Here is a 15,478-nt window from a genome sequence, read left to right as displayed (position 1 = left end):
GAAATGAATCGGACTTTCACTAAGCGAGCGTCAGATAGCAAAACCACTTCCGGAAAAAGGCTGACGAGGTATTATACGAATTCACTGCCTTTTGTGTACATGCTAATTAAACGAATTCGGATAGCTACAAAAATGCTACTTTTGTGGCTAACTTGGGATGTGGGGTTGGACGTTCCGATCTGTTGATAAACTGTGGAAATAAATGGCAGAGCTGCTGGATGAAAATCAACTTCAAAATTCAGCCTCCACAGATCTAAGTGGCATTAATGTTCTCCTGAAATGTTTGACAGGTTTATCCAGCTCCGGATAGTGTGCTAGGATCTCTCCATATGGCACAGACAGAGAGGAGAGATGCTCCTGAGCTGCCTGATTTCTCTCTGCTCAAAAGGCTAGCCAGAGACCAGCTCATCTTCCTGCTTGAACAGGTGACATGGCCACCACACACCGTTTCTTTAAATGCAAACAAGTACTTTTCATTCAATAATTCTGTTGTATGTTTCGCAGTTGCCAGGGAAGAAGGATTTATTTATTGATGCAGATTTAATGAGCCCTCTTGATCGAATAGCAAATGTCACAATATTGAAGGTATGAGAACATGTATGAAATTTTAGGTGAAAGATTTGGCACTCTGTCTTTCTAAATGACTAGCAATTTATATAATCTTGATATGTAGTAGCACCCTTATAATTCTAAGAAGTCTATGCTTGATTTTGCCTTTTAGCAACATGAAGTCGACAAATTGTACAAAGTTGAGCTCAAGCCAATTGTCAGCAGCTCAGACCAGTAAGTAAACTGTAGTTCTTAACAAGTTCTTTTGGTTATATACATTCCTTATACATATTCGATAATTTTCCCAGGCTGTGCTTCCTGATACGTCCTCGAATACAAACTGTGAAGTGGATTTCAGGTTGGCACTGTTTGCTGTTACATAGTGATAAATAATCTATTTGAAAAAAAGCAGGAGGAAGTATAGTTTAATAGTTTGTCTTAACTGTGTTTACAGAGGTAGTCAATTCAGATAAGACGGCTGGAAGATTCAGAAGATATAAGATCATATTTACTCCACAAAAGGTAACTAGTGAACTAAGAATTATGTAAAAATTTGCAAATACTTTATTTTGTTGTCTGATTCTAACGTGATCGTGAAACTTTACAGTTTTATGCGTGTGAGACGGTTTTGGAGGAGCAGGGAGTCTATGGAGGTGGGCTTAATTTTTCTAGCTTTGTTAACGCATTTCCTAATACAGACGTTAACTATGATGTTCTTTTAATAGACGTTACAACCGATGAGTGGAATTTCTACATTCTTCCTCTGGATGATGATATCCTGAGTTTAGAGCTGCCGGAATTCTTCAGAGATAACTTTCTGGTAATGCTGTTCTGGATGCTAAGTACATATCTTTAGAGCTAAGAAAAGCTTTTGTTTTGTAATGTTTGATTAGTTTTAGTGAGATTTTTTACCTCTTTTGAGATTTCTAGAATGTATGACAAGTATATTATCTTGATATTATTCTTGAACGAATATTATTGATTTACAACACCAGAATTCGAAAGTTTGGTGTCAGAAAGATTTTTTAAAATGTTTTATTTGCATTTATTTGATGAACAAAAGCAAAAAAAAGTAATATTTTGAAATATTAATTTAAAATAAATATTTTCCTGTGATGGCAAAGCCATGGTCTTCAGTGTCACATGATCCTTCAGAAATCATTATGCTTATGCATTATGCATATGCTGATCTGCTGCTCAAGAAACATTTCATATTAGTATCAGTGCTGTGCTGATTATTTAATGAATAGAAAATAAAAAAATAAGAGTATTTATTTGAAATCAGCATCATATTTTGTAACATTATAAATGTCTTCACTGTCACTTCTAATTAATTTAGTGTGCCCTTGCTGAATAAAAGTATTAATTTCTTTAAAAATAATAATAATTAACCCAAACTTTTGACCAGTAGTGTAATTTCTGATAAGTGATAATTGATATTTATGTGATTTGTCAGGAGGGAGACCAGCGCTGGGTGACCACTGGAGGAAGTGCTCTAAATCTTTTACAATCTGTCTATGGTTCCTTCTCAAAGATTTATGGGATTGGTAGATGTGCCAAGGTGAGGATTTGTGACAAAACCCTTAACCTCAAGAGATTTTGGTGGATGAAAATCAAGGTAGTCTTTCGTTTCATATGTCTCTTGTTATGTAGATGGTGTATGAATCCTGGAGGGAGCTAATGGAGGAGGGGGAACAGAGAACAAGGCAACCTGAATTCGCAAAAGTCTTTCTTATTGACAGAGGTCAGTTATTTAAAATGTACCTTTTGATGCATTGAAAAAACTTGAAAATAAAGCTTATATCCTGGTCACTTGATTTTACTGTTTTAGATGTGGATTTTGTTACTCCTCTCTGCTCTCAAGTTGTTTATGAGGGATTGGTAGATGACATTTTCAGAATAAAATGTGGTAAGTAACCATTGTTTTTATTACCGAGTCTTTGTGTCTTAATAAGAAATTGTTCAAAACACGTTTAATGAAAGCATCACCAGCTGAACAGTTAGTTCTGACATCTTCAAGTTTATTTTGTTACTAGGTAGTGTGGAGTTTGGGCCTGATGTCACTTCCTCTGACAAGAGTATAAAAGTGATGCTTAACTCTCAAGATAAAGTAAGAGTGATATAGACTTTATTCAATTGAAAGTGGTTAGAAACGGCTATTTTAAAAAATGACCCTGCTTGTTTTAATTCATCAGGTGTTCAATGAAATAAGGAACGAGCATTTCTCTAATGTGTTTGGCTTTTTAAGTCAGAAGGCCAAAAATCTTCAAACAGCATATGATGTAAGTGTCTACTGCAGATGGCATGTGTTTCAAAGCGCATTAGTGTAAAGACAACAGGATACATTTTAGCATATTCTGAGAGTGACGATTATCAAAAAATGTGTGTGAATTGGTAACAGAAACGGCGTGGGATGGACATCCAGCAGATGAAGGCGTTTGTTGCAGATGAACTGAAAGGCCTGAAACAGGAACATCGTCTTCTCAGTCTTCGTAAGTTTTGTATACAGATACACTACTGCTCAAAAGTTTGAGGTCAATGAGATTTTTTAGAAAATTATAATTAATACTTATTTCAGCAAGGATGTATTACATTGATTGAAAGTAGCAGTAGAGTTACAAAAGATTTCTATTCCAAATGCTGTTCTTTTGAACTGTCTATTCATCGAAGAATCCTGAAAACAATTACACAGTTTTCCACAAAAATATATATTATATTTAATATATTATATGTATTAAGCAGCATGACTGTTTTCAACATTGATAATAATAAGAAATGTGTCTTGAGCAGCAAATCAACATATTAGGATGATTTCTGAAGGATCATGTGACACTGAAGACTGGAGTAATGATGCTGAAAATTCAGCTTTGCATCACAGGAATACATTCTAATAAAATAGAAACAGTTATTTTCAATTGTAATATTATTTCACAATATTACTGGCATTTTTTTTTTAATCAATTTTTTATATTTTATATTTCCTCTGGCCTCATTAATAGAGCAAATCTTGTTAGTTAGTAGCATTGCTTGAAAACAGTTTCTTAGTAATAAATAAAAGAACATGCTTTCATATTCTTCCACTAGATATTGGTGCTAGTGAATCGATGATGAAGAAGAAAACAAAGCAAGACTTCCAGGAATTGTTGAAGACAGAACATTGTAAGTTGTCCTCATAAATATGAGCTCATGATATACAATTTCTACATATAAATCTACACCATGACACTGTAACCTCACCCATTTCTATATTTCCGCCCTTTATAAAAATCCAGCTTTACTTGAAGGTTTTGAGATCCGTGAATGCATCACCTGCATTGAAGAACATATCAACAGACAGGTATGAAAAATAAAGATTTATTTTAATAAGACACTGGCAGGGCTTGACATCAACACCCGGCAACCCTCCAAATGTGGATTGATATTTCAGCAGTGTTGTTTAATGCAGTCATATATACATTTTTACCATATATACATTTTTCAATTGTAGTCTTTTAAAAAGGCATCTGAAATAAAAAACTAAGTGCAATGTAGTGTTGACAAAAATATCGATTTTTCAATAAATATCGATACTGAAATATCTGAAATGCTTCCAATACTCATTTTCTGCCGTATAGATATAACCAGCTGTGCTTTCTCGCTCTCTCATCTCTCCGACAGCGAGTCACACACAAACCAGTCTCCCCTCATTCACTTGATTAATTTGCTCCGGATGAATGTTGTGGCTGTCACAGGGCTTGAATTAAGGTGGGCGATTGCACGTATTGTGTTTTCACAACGTAATTTGTTCTCACACCCAAAGTCTGCGCACATAAAGCTGCCTATTGCACTTAAACAGTCAAATACACACAACATAATGTCAAAATGCTTGGCGAGTATTCACTTACGTTTTAAGTGAATGTAAACAGTTGAGAAAGAAAACGCATGTGTAACAGTATGATGGGTCCGTGTGTCAGGTCTTAAAGTGACAGTAGCCTAATAAACCTGCTGCCACATTATGAGATAATGTTAAAAATATCTATATGGCAGTTTTTCCCCATGGTATTGATGTCAAAATTGTGGCCAGTGAAAATGCTGAGTGGCTAGTAACTTTGGAAAACCACTAGCAACAGTGGCTGGTGAGCAAAAAAGTTAATGTCAAGCCCTGGTATAATAACACTACAATAATATTGATGCTTGATTTAAAGAATGAGAAAACTCTGTCCATCAGGTGTCAATGATTGAAAGCCTTAGACTCCTTTGTCTGTTGTCCATCACAGAAAATGGTGAGACTGATTTACTCTTGTATGCAAGTTTTATGGCTCAAGTTGTTTATTCCAACAATTTCTTTTAAATATTGCATTTAATTTTCCAACAGGCCTTCTGTCCAAAGACTACCGATCTCTTAAAGCTCAGTACCTTCAGGTATGTTATGATCTGAAATTGTACGTTTGTGAACTTTTCATTTACATAACCCTTTATAAAGCCATATTTTTACTTAATAAGAATGTCTCTAAAGTGTTTAAGTGAATCATGAAATTACTGAAGATGATTTTGAGATTTTGTTTTATTTGTTGGTGCTATATGTTGTCTCTTGTTCAGAGTTATGGTATAGAGCACCTGCTGACGTTTGCAAACCTGAAGCAGCTGGGTCTACTGGAAGAACAGCAAGCTGGAGAAACACTGACAGTCATGGAGAGTAAAGTAGGGAAACTTGTCAATGACAAGACTGCAGGTGAGAATCTTGACGAGTGCAGTCTCACTCTCTCTATCTCCCTCGCTCTCATATTTATTACACTGACTATAATGTGCACATATTGTACATGCACTGGATAGTTACTTATGTTTTCTGTCCAGGGAAGCTGACAGATGCTTTCTCCTCACTGGCTAAGAAGAGCAATTTTCGAGCTCTGAGTAAAAAACTGACTCTGGTTAGCAAATATATCTATATCTATATCTATATCTATATCTATATATATATATATATATATATATCAAAGAACACAAAAAAGCATGTATAAAATGATCATAATCATCTGATCTACGTGTACAGGTACCAAAGTCTGGGGAGGAATATGATCTTCGCGTTCCACGAGACATGGCATATATTTTTAGTGGTGCTTATATTCCTCTGAGCTGCAAACTTATCGAACAGGTTAGCTTTCCAAAAAGGCTTTGACTGGTTAGCCATTATTTCTTTCTCTCTCTTGCTGAACAACTCACAGTGTTTGCTTCTGGACTGTGCTCCTCACAGGTGTTGGAGAGAGATGGTTGGACTGGTCTAGAGGAGGTCTCCCGTATGCTAAATGGACAGGAATTTGCTGTAACAGGTTTGAACAAAGTATTTGTATAAAGCTTTCAGAGTCAAAGGCCCACCTATTTAGGCTGATATGTATATCTAGTACAATATGTCAGTTTAATGTTTATCTTTATTTATTTTTGAACATTTTAATTAAGATTATTTTAATATAACTGAATATAAATAATCCTAAGACTTATTGGGGTCACCCTGGAAGGTGTCTCATAAAATGATTTGGTAACACTTTATTTTACAGTGTCCTTGTTACATATGTTACATGTACTTACTGTAATAATAACAGTAAATTATGCATAATTACATGCAACTAACCCTCAACCAAATCCTAATCCTACCCTAATCCTATAGTAAGTACATGTTGTTAATTATTATTACTCAGTACTTAAATGTATAATTACATTGTAACAATGACACCTTAAAATAAAGTGTAACCATGATTTAATTAGAAGTAATTTATTTATTCTTAGAAATTGACTTTTTTGCTCCCATCAAGCCTGCCGTTTACCCCTCTTTTCCCCATTTTTGTTTCAGGTGGCAGTAGTAGTTCGGAAGCCAGGACCAAAACTGATGCTCAAAGGATCGTTCTAGTGATGTTCCTTGGTGGCTGCACCTTCTCTGAGATCTCTGCACTCCGGTTCCTTGGCAAGGAAAGAGGTGAAATATTCCAGAATGTGTTTATTAGTAAATAATATTATATATAAGGTAATATATTAGTATGCCTATATTGTATTAGTATTATTAATATATTATATATAAATAAATATATTAGTAAGTGAACTAATTGAATATTTGATTAACATAAAATTGTCCATTTGAAAGGTTGCAGATTCATAGTGCTCACTACAGCCATCACGAACAGTGCGCGACTTCTGGAAGCATTGCTGGATAACCACCCTTGAGTCTGTGACAACATTCCACAAGAGAACACTTTATGACTGATCCTAGGACAGCAAAAAAGACAAAATGTGTACTAATCATCCTGGTCATTTATATCTCCTAAAAACAAATGGATTGTTTGAGGGGATGACAATAAAATGTGTTCAGGTATAGTTCACCCAAAAAGCAAAACTGTCATGTTCCAAACCTGGACTTCCCTTTTTTGCAGAACATCATAGAAGATATTTTGAACATTGTTCATCACCAAAATGCTTTGGTTACCATTGACTTTTATTCTATGGACAAAAAAAAAACAGTGAGACATTTCTAAAAATTCTTTTATGTTTCACAGAAAAAAAGGTGAATAAATGATGACATAATTGTCATTTTGAGTGAACTATCCCTTTAATTGTCTAGGCGGGTATCTGAATCTATGAATGGAGAAGTGGCAAACAACATAGGATGCTAAATTGCACTTTTTAAAGTTTTTAAAAACTTTGTTCAGAGTGTGGCAAGAACTGTAATAACTGATTTAAGACTGAACAATAAACAGTTACTGGTGTCAGGTGAATCTTTTATCTCCAGTTAACTATTATTCAGTACGGTGAATGTGATTTCACCAAGTACCACATGTTCCTGGATCAACATCTTTGTTGATCCTGGAACAATTTTCCAATCAACCAATCAGATTTGAGGGACAAGTTTACAGTTTATGACAAGTTTAGGCTTAGAACCAGGGTGAGGTGCCTTCAACATCATAGGTGTTATTCACCTATCATTTCCCTCTGATTTTAGGGAAAAGTTATGGGTAGGGTTAGGTTTAGGGTTAAGGACAAAATTTTGGGACAGGAATGTTATTCCAGGATCAACAAAATATGATGATCCAGGATCACGTCTTTCTTGGCAAAATCACAGTGACCAGTAGTGAAATGGCCCTGTTTAGCTGTGTGTTTTGAAGTCAAAATTAATTAGTTTATTGTTTCAAAAGCACAAAAATATGGCATTCAATAGTGATTGGCACACTTCACAGATATGGATGGTACTTGTACACTTTGTTGTAAGACATAACAGATATGCTTAATATTATCTATTATTTAACATAACATTTACCAAACGAAAAAAACACACCAAATGTCGGTGAAGAAAAATCAGTTAATCAGAAAACGAATATAGAAATTTAATGCAAATAGTGCATAAACAATATATTTCTTACACAATGTCGGGAATAAATGGAAAAATCAGGAGTGGTCATTTGAAAATGTTTCTGAGGTCATGGTGGAACAATCCGCGTCTGTTGTGTGTGACACATGTTCACGCATGCGCACTTGCGCAGGTATGCTCTAACCAGCCAATCAGACGAGCGGCGCTATTTTGATGCATATTTTGAATCAGACAGAAACGGTTACGCGTACGAGTCTACGAGTGCGAGGACTGTACAGTCAAATATTCCTTTATAAAATACAAATAAACAAGCGAAAAGCCTTGTATTGGGGTTCTAGGATGAGGAAGAGGTGAGTATGTTTACTGATACGTTATAATTGTTTTTTTATTTTTATATACGGAGACAGATTTAAGCATTTGTGTAACTTAATTTTATCAATATGAAGTTTGAGCAGTAAGTTACGTTACGTTAGATAGTTTTGAATAGTTTTGAATATGACATTGGCATTATGTTAACGTTAATCAAAACACGCGGTCAAAATGGCATTTGACTCCTGAGATTAACGCGGTAACTTAATGCTATTGACAGCAGGTGTTTTTAGCACATTTGACAAGCTCGTTTGGGTGGGTCTCTAACTGTTATTCATATAACGTTATGTTAACTTAATGCCTTTAGCAAACATTAGGCTATAACGTTATATAATGCTCAGAAGAGCAGTAGTACATGTGCATATATATGAATAATGAATATGACAATATATGAAAACGTTTTAATAACATTTTGTAACCACCTGAAATTACAATACGAAAGATTTGTGAAGTAACGTTATACAATAATGTATTAACTTTTTACTGAATGTTTTTAATGAATTTTATCACTCGTGGATCAAAGTACATAACTTATCTGAATGGATGTTTATCAATAATGTATTTAATGTTCTTTTTCTCCATGATTTTAGTGAGGTGATTGCTGCAGAATCAGTGGCATGTCTGAATAAAGCTCTCTGCCATCTGAAGGATATCTGGGAGGAAATTGGCATCCCTGAGGATCAGCGATTAGAAAGAACAAATGTGGTTAAGAATCATATCAAAGTGAGTGTTGAGTGTACTTGTGCAACATGGATCCTTTTAAATATGTTTCAGTGATAAACTAACAAAACATGTACTGTAGGGTCTTCTGGACATGATGATTGCAGAGGAAGAGAGTCTGCGTAAACGTCTGATGACCAGTATTGACACGTGTCACAAAGAGCTGAGTAAATTGTGCTCGGAACTGCAGCTTCCCCCATTTCAGGCAAGAATTTAACATGGATACAATCTTTAGATGACCCCATGTTATCCTCAAAGATCTCATGAAATTGCCTGACTAGATTTCTGTCTTTTGTTAATGTATTTCCTATCGAAATGGGAAGTTTGAGAAACTAAATTAGGCGTTTTCTTTTTAAAAACAAAAATAGGGAGTACACTAGCATATAACACTACCAGTCAAAAGTTTGAAATCATTTTTTTTTAAGAAAGAGCCTCTTATACTCACCAAGGCTGTGTTTATTTGATCAAAAATACAGTAAAACAGTAAAATATTGTGAAATGCAATATCAACAATGAATTAGAAGAAAAATAAATCAATATGAATGTCTTTGTCACTTTTTATCATTTAGTTTCTTTAAAAACAAAATCTGACTTAGCCCAAACTTTTGAATGGTAGTTCACGCTTTCCACAAAAATATTAACTTTGATAATAATAAATGTTTCTTTGAGCAGCAAATCAGCATATTAGAATGATTTTTGAAGGATCGTATGACACTGAAGACTGGAGTAATGATGCTGAAAATTCAGCTTTGACATCACAAGAATAAATTATGTTCTTTATATTAAAAAACAAACATTTATCTTAAATTTTAATAATATTTCAAATTATTGTTTTTACTGTATTTTTGATCAAATTAACGTTCACAAACTCTGCATTTATGATGCCAAACTTTTGAGTGGTGGTGTAATGACTTCATAGCTAATAGACATCCTTTTTTTAGGAGTTTTTATTTTAAATTTTTTTTTTGATTTTATTGGCCATCTACAGAATGGAGAAACAGAAATGTCTTCAAAAACTTTTTTTGTGGTTCCTAATCATTTTAGGAGGAGAGGAGTAGCACTGTGCTCCAGCGGGAAAAAGACCTCCGGACCCACGTTGAAGTGATGTTAAAAGAGAAAAACCAGAGAATGCAAGCGCTCAAAGCCTTAACCGAGCAGGATCAGGATCTCTGTGACCTTCTCTGCTCACAGCCGTTTTCTATCTCTGACAATTCTGTTCCTTCTCTGGAACAGCTGGAGAATTTCCGTCAGCACATCTCCTGTCTCACTGCTGAGAAAGTATAACAATAAGACTTTGTTTTAAACATTAGACTTTATATTTATTTATAAGAGTCATAGTGATTTATGAAAGTATTGTGTTCAGTTTGATGTACACTTTTTTTTTATCTTTCAAGGAGCGGAGACATAAAGAATTTGTCACACTGAAGAAGATGATAATACTTTGCATGGATGATCTGGATCAGTTGCCTGAGACTAGTTTTGAAAAGGATGTTGTATGTGAAGATGAGGAGAGTTTTTGCTTGTCTAAAGAAAACATTGATTCACTCAAAGTCCTTCTTCACCAGGTACAATATAAACTCAGTCTGACAAACTATAAACTTAAGCATTAACAATTGAATAACACATTATTTTGATATTTTAGTTGGAGAGTAGAAAGACTGAGAACGAACATGTCTGTGGCTCTTATCGGGAGAAGATCCAGGAACTGTGGGAAAGGTTGCAGACTCCACGGGAAGAGCGTGATGCAATTTCTGAACACATGACCCTGTCAAAGAAAAGGAATATGGAAGCTGTTAGTAACCTTTTGATTTTCAGCTTTTCTTTTTCCTTTAAGTTATACAATGCTGCATTAATTAAGGCTTTTAAATTGCTAACCATTGCATTGAACACAAGTTTACATTTTTATGTCCTCTACTGCCAGTTACTAGCTGAGGTCCATCGTCTTGAAGAACTGAAGCTTAAAAATATGCAAAATTTTACCGAGGCCAATCGGAAGGAGATTGCCGTTCTCTGGGATAAGTGCTTTTATAGTGCTGACCAGCGGCAAGCTTTTGTGCCTTATTATGTTGGTTAGTTGTAACTTTCTAAATTACATCGTTGACTGTTCGAAATCTGCCTGTCTTTTTCTAAAAAGATATAAAGATTTAAGGGCTGCCTTTTCTCTCAGATGATTTTAGTGAGGAACTCCTGAGCTTACATGATGCAGAAAATGTGCGACTAAAACAGTATTACGAGGATCATAAAGAACTCTTTGAAGGCGTTCACAAATGGGATGAGAGCTGGAGACTTTTCTTAGAGCTTGAAGTAAGTTAAACTGGCTGAAAATCTTTGTCAAATGTTGTTGCATTAACTAACACTGCACGTTTTGTGGTAGGAAAAGGCCAAAGATCCATCCAGATTCACCAACAGAGGAGGAAACCTTCTAAAGGAGGAGAAACAACGGGCTGATCTGGTCAAAGGTCTCCCCAAGGTAATTATATACACACTACCGTTCAAAAGTTTGGGGGCAGTAAGATTTTTTTGAAAGAAATTAATACTTGGATGCATTAAATGTAATGATTAAACTTAAACACAAAATTAAACTTTTTTCATTGATAATTATAAGAAGTGTTTCTTGAACACCAAATCAATATATTAGTGATTTCTGAAGGATCATGTGACACTAAAGACTGGAGTAATGACTTCTGAAAACTCAGCTTTGACATCACAGGAATAAATGACATTTTAAAACATATTAAAATAGAGAACAGTTATTTTAAGTTGTAATTTTATATTCACTCACTCACACTCACACACACACACGAAATATGATTAAACTTAAAATAACTGTTTTTTGATCAAATAAATAAAGCCTTGGTAAGCATTAGTCTTCTTTCAAAATCATAAAAAAAAATCTTGCCATCCCCAAATGTTTGAATAGTAGTGTACATTTTACATTATAAAACTTAGTAACTGAGTATATTTATTATTTAGCTTGAGAAGAAACTGAAGGCTGAGATTGAACAGTGGGAACAAGAACAGAACAGAGAGTTCCTGGTGAATGGTCAGAAGTTCATGCAGTTTGTTACTGATCAATGGGAGACGTACCGGCAGGAGAAGGAGCGGGAAAAGCAGGAGCGGGTATGTCCTTCACATTACTGGGCATTAGTAAATATGTACTCTAGACCAGTGGTTCCCAAACCTGTCCTGAAGGACCCCCAACACTGCACGTTTTCTTTGTCTCCCTAATGAAACACACCTGATTCAACTCATCAGCTCATTAACCCATGTGATAATGAGCTGATGAGTTGAATCAGGTGTGTTTCATTAGGGAGATAGAATGTGGCAGGTGAGATGGGATAAGGAGGGAAAAGGCAGACATTTGTATAACATACACAAAGAGGTTACAGCTAGTAAAATCAGTGGATTGGAAAGGCAGGAGGAAACATGGTTTACCAGACTGAGGATGGGACATACAAGTTTAAATAGTGGATTACATATTATAGGGAAACATCAGACTGGAGTATGCACAAACTGGAGTAATAGAAAATGTAAAACACATACTTTTAGATTGTATACAATACACCAGAGAAAGGGAAAATATGAAGAGAGCGGTAAAGAAAGACTTAACAATGGAAAACTTATTGAATATAACCAGCACACAGTCCACAGTTAGGGCGGTTATAACTTTTCTTAAAGAAACCCAACTAGCAAGTAGAATGTAGGGGTTTTTTTGTTTGTTTTTTCCTGGAGGTTGAGGAGCGTAGGGTGGAAGCTGGAGGAGCTGAACACACAGCGCCAGCTGAAGCTTGGACTTTGGTCCTATAGGATGTTAAAATTTTATTTTATTTTTTATTTTTTTTGGATGATGACGTCCCAATGTGATCACACCTCAGTCCAGTAGATGGCGATAATGCACAATGATTGTAAGCTGGCAATAAAATTTACTGAAGATTAGGGAGACAGAGTGTTGGGGCTCCTTCAGGACAGGTTTGGGAACCACTGCTATGGACTAGAGCTGTGAATCTTCATCAACCAAATCTACAGAGTCGTTTGTATTTGTGAATTAATACATTACTAGGGAATGATGGGTTTAAACTTTAAACCCATGAGAGAGATTTAGTTTGTAGATTTTAGTAATATAAGAACTGTCTTGCAGCAACTAAAGAAGAGCAAGCAGACAGAGGAGGACATGGTCTATGGCACTGTGGTCCGGACACCAACTAAACGCAGATTTCTGGGCAGCACAACACCTTGCAAAGCTCGAAAGGCAAGTACAATGAGAATTTATTTCCTGTTGAAAACAGCATATTTAAAGTCCATGTGAAACCTAGTTCACAGTCCAATGTAATGTCACATTTCTGAGTGAAAAAAAGTATTGCATTAGAAAACATGTACTGAAAAATGCATGTTTATACTGACTTTAAGTAATATTCTCATACACAACACACCATGATGCACTATACATTTTAAATGAATGCATGGCATTTGCAATATTAACTCTTTGACTTTTCCTCAGCTAAATGCTACCTCCAGTACTGGCACTTCTAACAGCACTATCCGATCTGTCTTTGGTGGTACCGTCTGTCATTCTCCTATATCACGCCCTCCGATATCTGCTAGCAAGGTCAGTGCATGCCTATAACAAAACTAGTGTTCTCAAGCTTTAAATTAACTAATTTGCACAATCATTTACTGATTAACTTAGGTAAATGTTACATTTCCTCTTCCCTTATGGCTTATTTCAAAGCAGGGCAATGCGGTGAGGACTCCAGGCCACAGCAAACCTCCTCATCAAGGTTTGTTAGAACGCAATAAGGAAAATATCTGTCATCTAACTGGCGGCGGGGCTGGGATGATGAAGGTGCCAGCTAGTCCACAGCGTAACTTCAGCATTAACTCTGTCGCAAGCACCTATTCAGAATTTCAGGTAAACTCCTCATCTTCTTCATCAGTAACTCACAGTCTGGTCAAAGAGAGCGAGAGCTTGAACTTAAATGTGTTTTAAGTTGTATAAATTCCTATATAAATATTGGTGTTACTGGCACAATGTTTTACTAATAAAAAAACTTGTTTCTAAAGGAAGTTGTCAAGGCTGAATCCATATAATCAAGGTTTGTTTGAGATGATGTATTTCCAAACAACCTAAATTTAGCAACTGCATGGTTTAAACAATGCACCACTTAAACAACATTTTATTGGCTAACAACACTGCTTAAACTTTATTTTGTACTGTATAATACAAATAACACCTTTTAAAAAGCATGTAAGGGATAAAGTGCATTCAGATTATTGGAAAATAAACCCTGACAGGGTGACCAGGACTCTTACAGTCTTGTAATGACTTGCTATTTACCAAATTGTATCTAATATTGTATCTTTTATACAATATTGTCAAATTGTATTTATTATATTTACATTGTCTCTGACTTTTGTAATGTTTTAATTTGCTGTGGGACATGCTTTATATGTTAAATGGCCGATTCATTATTTTGTATCCTGAGATATATCATAGGACGGCATTGTGTAAATAAAAACAAAATAAATAAGTAAATAAAATAAAAACAACTATGAATGCATTTGCCTCTACGGTGGGTGTATATATCTCTGATTAGTTTGCTCTCTTACATCCTCTTGTCCTCTCTTTGAACTGGACTGTGTTTTCTCCTAATCCACACTTCTAACCAAGACTAGCTTTATTTACAAATCAGTCTAATGCCTTTCTGCCATTATCTGTCGCTCTTTTTGTTACAGTATATGACAGTTTTCATAATGTTTTCTAGGCTGTAAATATAATCAGTATCTCTTATGAATAACCACTGTTCAAATCAATATTCAGAATATAATAACCAGTTAAAAATCTCTTAATGTGTCATTTTCTTTTCACAGCGAGACCTCTCCAAGTCATCTAAATCAAAACACGTGCCTGATATTCTGAACTCAACCATCATTCAACTTTAACTCTACCGCATGCAACACTTTGTGCTATTAGGACGGGGATCTTTACATGATGCTTGTCGGTTCTTGTTCTGTATAGCTATAGCTATGCATTTTATATGTAAATGAAGGTAATATATATTTAAATGTTTTTGAGGGATTCTACATGTATGTTCACTTTAACACTAGAACAAGCCCTGCTTTATTTGTACTTTAACAAATGAATGTGCATTTTAACGTTACAACTGGTCCGCTGTCTCAAACAGATTAAGACATTAAAAAATGAAATACTTTATAGTTCTTTCTCAGTGTTAACTACTTTGTCAAAATCACAGTTTTTATGCTTTTGAATGTTTTGCACAATGTAAAAAAAAAAAATCTTTATTGCATTCTTTATAGTATTGTACAATTTGCTACATAAAAATTCACATTTGAACATTCTGTGAATCCTGTCATTATCTTAAATTGTTGTTTTATTCCAAACAAGCTGCTATTTAATTTCTGGACTTAAGTTATTATATTTCTCAAGCATGTCAATTCACATCCAGTTGTTGTTTAGCTATTTGTTAGCAACTTACATTTAAAAAAACAAGC

The 15,478-nt window shown here is 35.0% G+C and overlaps 2 protein-coding genes across 3 annotated transcripts; both read left to right on the top strand.

The window, feature by feature from the left end:
- The first annotated feature begins 5 nt into the window (after positions 1 to 5).
- On the top strand, positions 6 to 7,289 carry vps33b (VPS33B late endosome and lysosome associated). Its single transcript, XM_084107435.1, has 24 exons — positions 6 to 68; positions 291 to 425; positions 505 to 585; positions 722 to 783; positions 858 to 907; positions 1,004 to 1,071; positions 1,157 to 1,202; positions 1,275 to 1,369; positions 2,006 to 2,110; positions 2,203 to 2,293; positions 2,381 to 2,458; positions 2,586 to 2,659; positions 2,745 to 2,831; positions 2,951 to 3,041; positions 3,634 to 3,708; positions 3,822 to 3,886; positions 4,757 to 4,811; positions 4,904 to 4,950; positions 5,128 to 5,260; positions 5,383 to 5,456; positions 5,579 to 5,680; positions 5,780 to 5,855; positions 6,374 to 6,496; positions 6,662 to 7,289. Exons 2-24 carry the CDS (start codon positions 330 to 332, stop codon positions 6,739 to 6,741), a joined length of 1,854 nt encoding a protein of 617 aa, XP_083963561.1. The 5' UTR covers positions 6 to 68; positions 291 to 329; the 3' UTR covers positions 6,742 to 7,289.
- Positions 7,290 to 8,097: 808 nt separating this feature from the next.
- prc1b (protein regulator of cytokinesis 1b) lies at positions 8,098 to 15,320 on the top strand. 2 transcript variants are annotated; one of them, XM_084108223.1, is made up of 15 exons: positions 8,107 to 8,229; positions 8,839 to 8,971; positions 9,051 to 9,173; positions 10,013 to 10,246; positions 10,363 to 10,533; positions 10,611 to 10,760; positions 10,890 to 11,037; positions 11,136 to 11,272; positions 11,343 to 11,438; positions 11,942 to 12,088; positions 13,107 to 13,217; positions 13,467 to 13,574; positions 13,701 to 13,877; positions 14,030 to 14,061; positions 14,837 to 15,320. In XM_084108223.1, the coding sequence occupies exons 1-14, from the start codon at positions 8,219 to 8,221 to the stop codon at positions 14,054 to 14,056; spliced, it is 1,773 nt and encodes a 590-aa protein (XP_083964349.1). In that variant the 5' UTR covers positions 8,107 to 8,218; the 3' UTR covers positions 14,057 to 14,061; positions 14,837 to 15,320. The 2 variants fall into 2 exon arrangements, with proteins under 2 accessions (XP_083964348.1, XP_083964349.1); XM_084108222.1 differs by lacking the exon at positions 14,030 to 14,061 and having other exon boundaries at positions 8,098 to 8,229.
- Positions 15,321 to 15,478: the final 158 nt, after the last annotated feature.

This window comes from Abramis brama (genome assembly GCF_963993115.1).
Source record: "Abramis brama genome assembly, chromosome: 3".
Lineage (NCBI taxonomy): Eukaryota > Metazoa > Chordata > Actinopteri > Cypriniformes > Leuciscidae > Abramis > Abramis brama.
Note: the sequence above shows the minus strand (reverse complement) of the source record. Positions and strands in the feature narration are given on the sequence as shown.

What these genes read in the sequence shown, in the direction of transcription:
- vps33b (XM_084107435.1), top strand. Translation starts at nt 330, where the DNA reads ATGGCACAGACAGAGAGGAGAGATGCTCCTGAGCTGCCTGATTTCTCT. An exon ending in ATTGTCAGCAGCTCAGACCA is followed by an intron (nt 784 to 857) that starts GTAAGTAAACTG and finishes TAATTTTCCCAG; the next exon opens with GCTGTGCTTCCTGATACGTC. An exon ending in GGAGCAGGGAGTCTATGGAG is followed by an intron (nt 1,203 to 1,274) that starts GTGGGCTTAATT and finishes TTCTTTTAATAG; the next exon opens with ACGTTACAACCGATGAGTGG.
- prc1b (XM_084108222.1), top strand. An exon ending in AGAAAAGGAATATGGAAGCT is followed by an intron (nt 10,761 to 10,889) that starts GTTAGTAACCTT and finishes CTCTACTGCCAG; the next exon opens with TTACTAGCTGAGGTCCATCG. An exon ending in TTTTGTGCCTTATTATGTTG is followed by an intron (nt 11,038 to 11,135) that starts GTTAGTTGTAAC and finishes CTTTTCTCTCAG; the next exon opens with ATGATTTTAGTGAGGAACTC.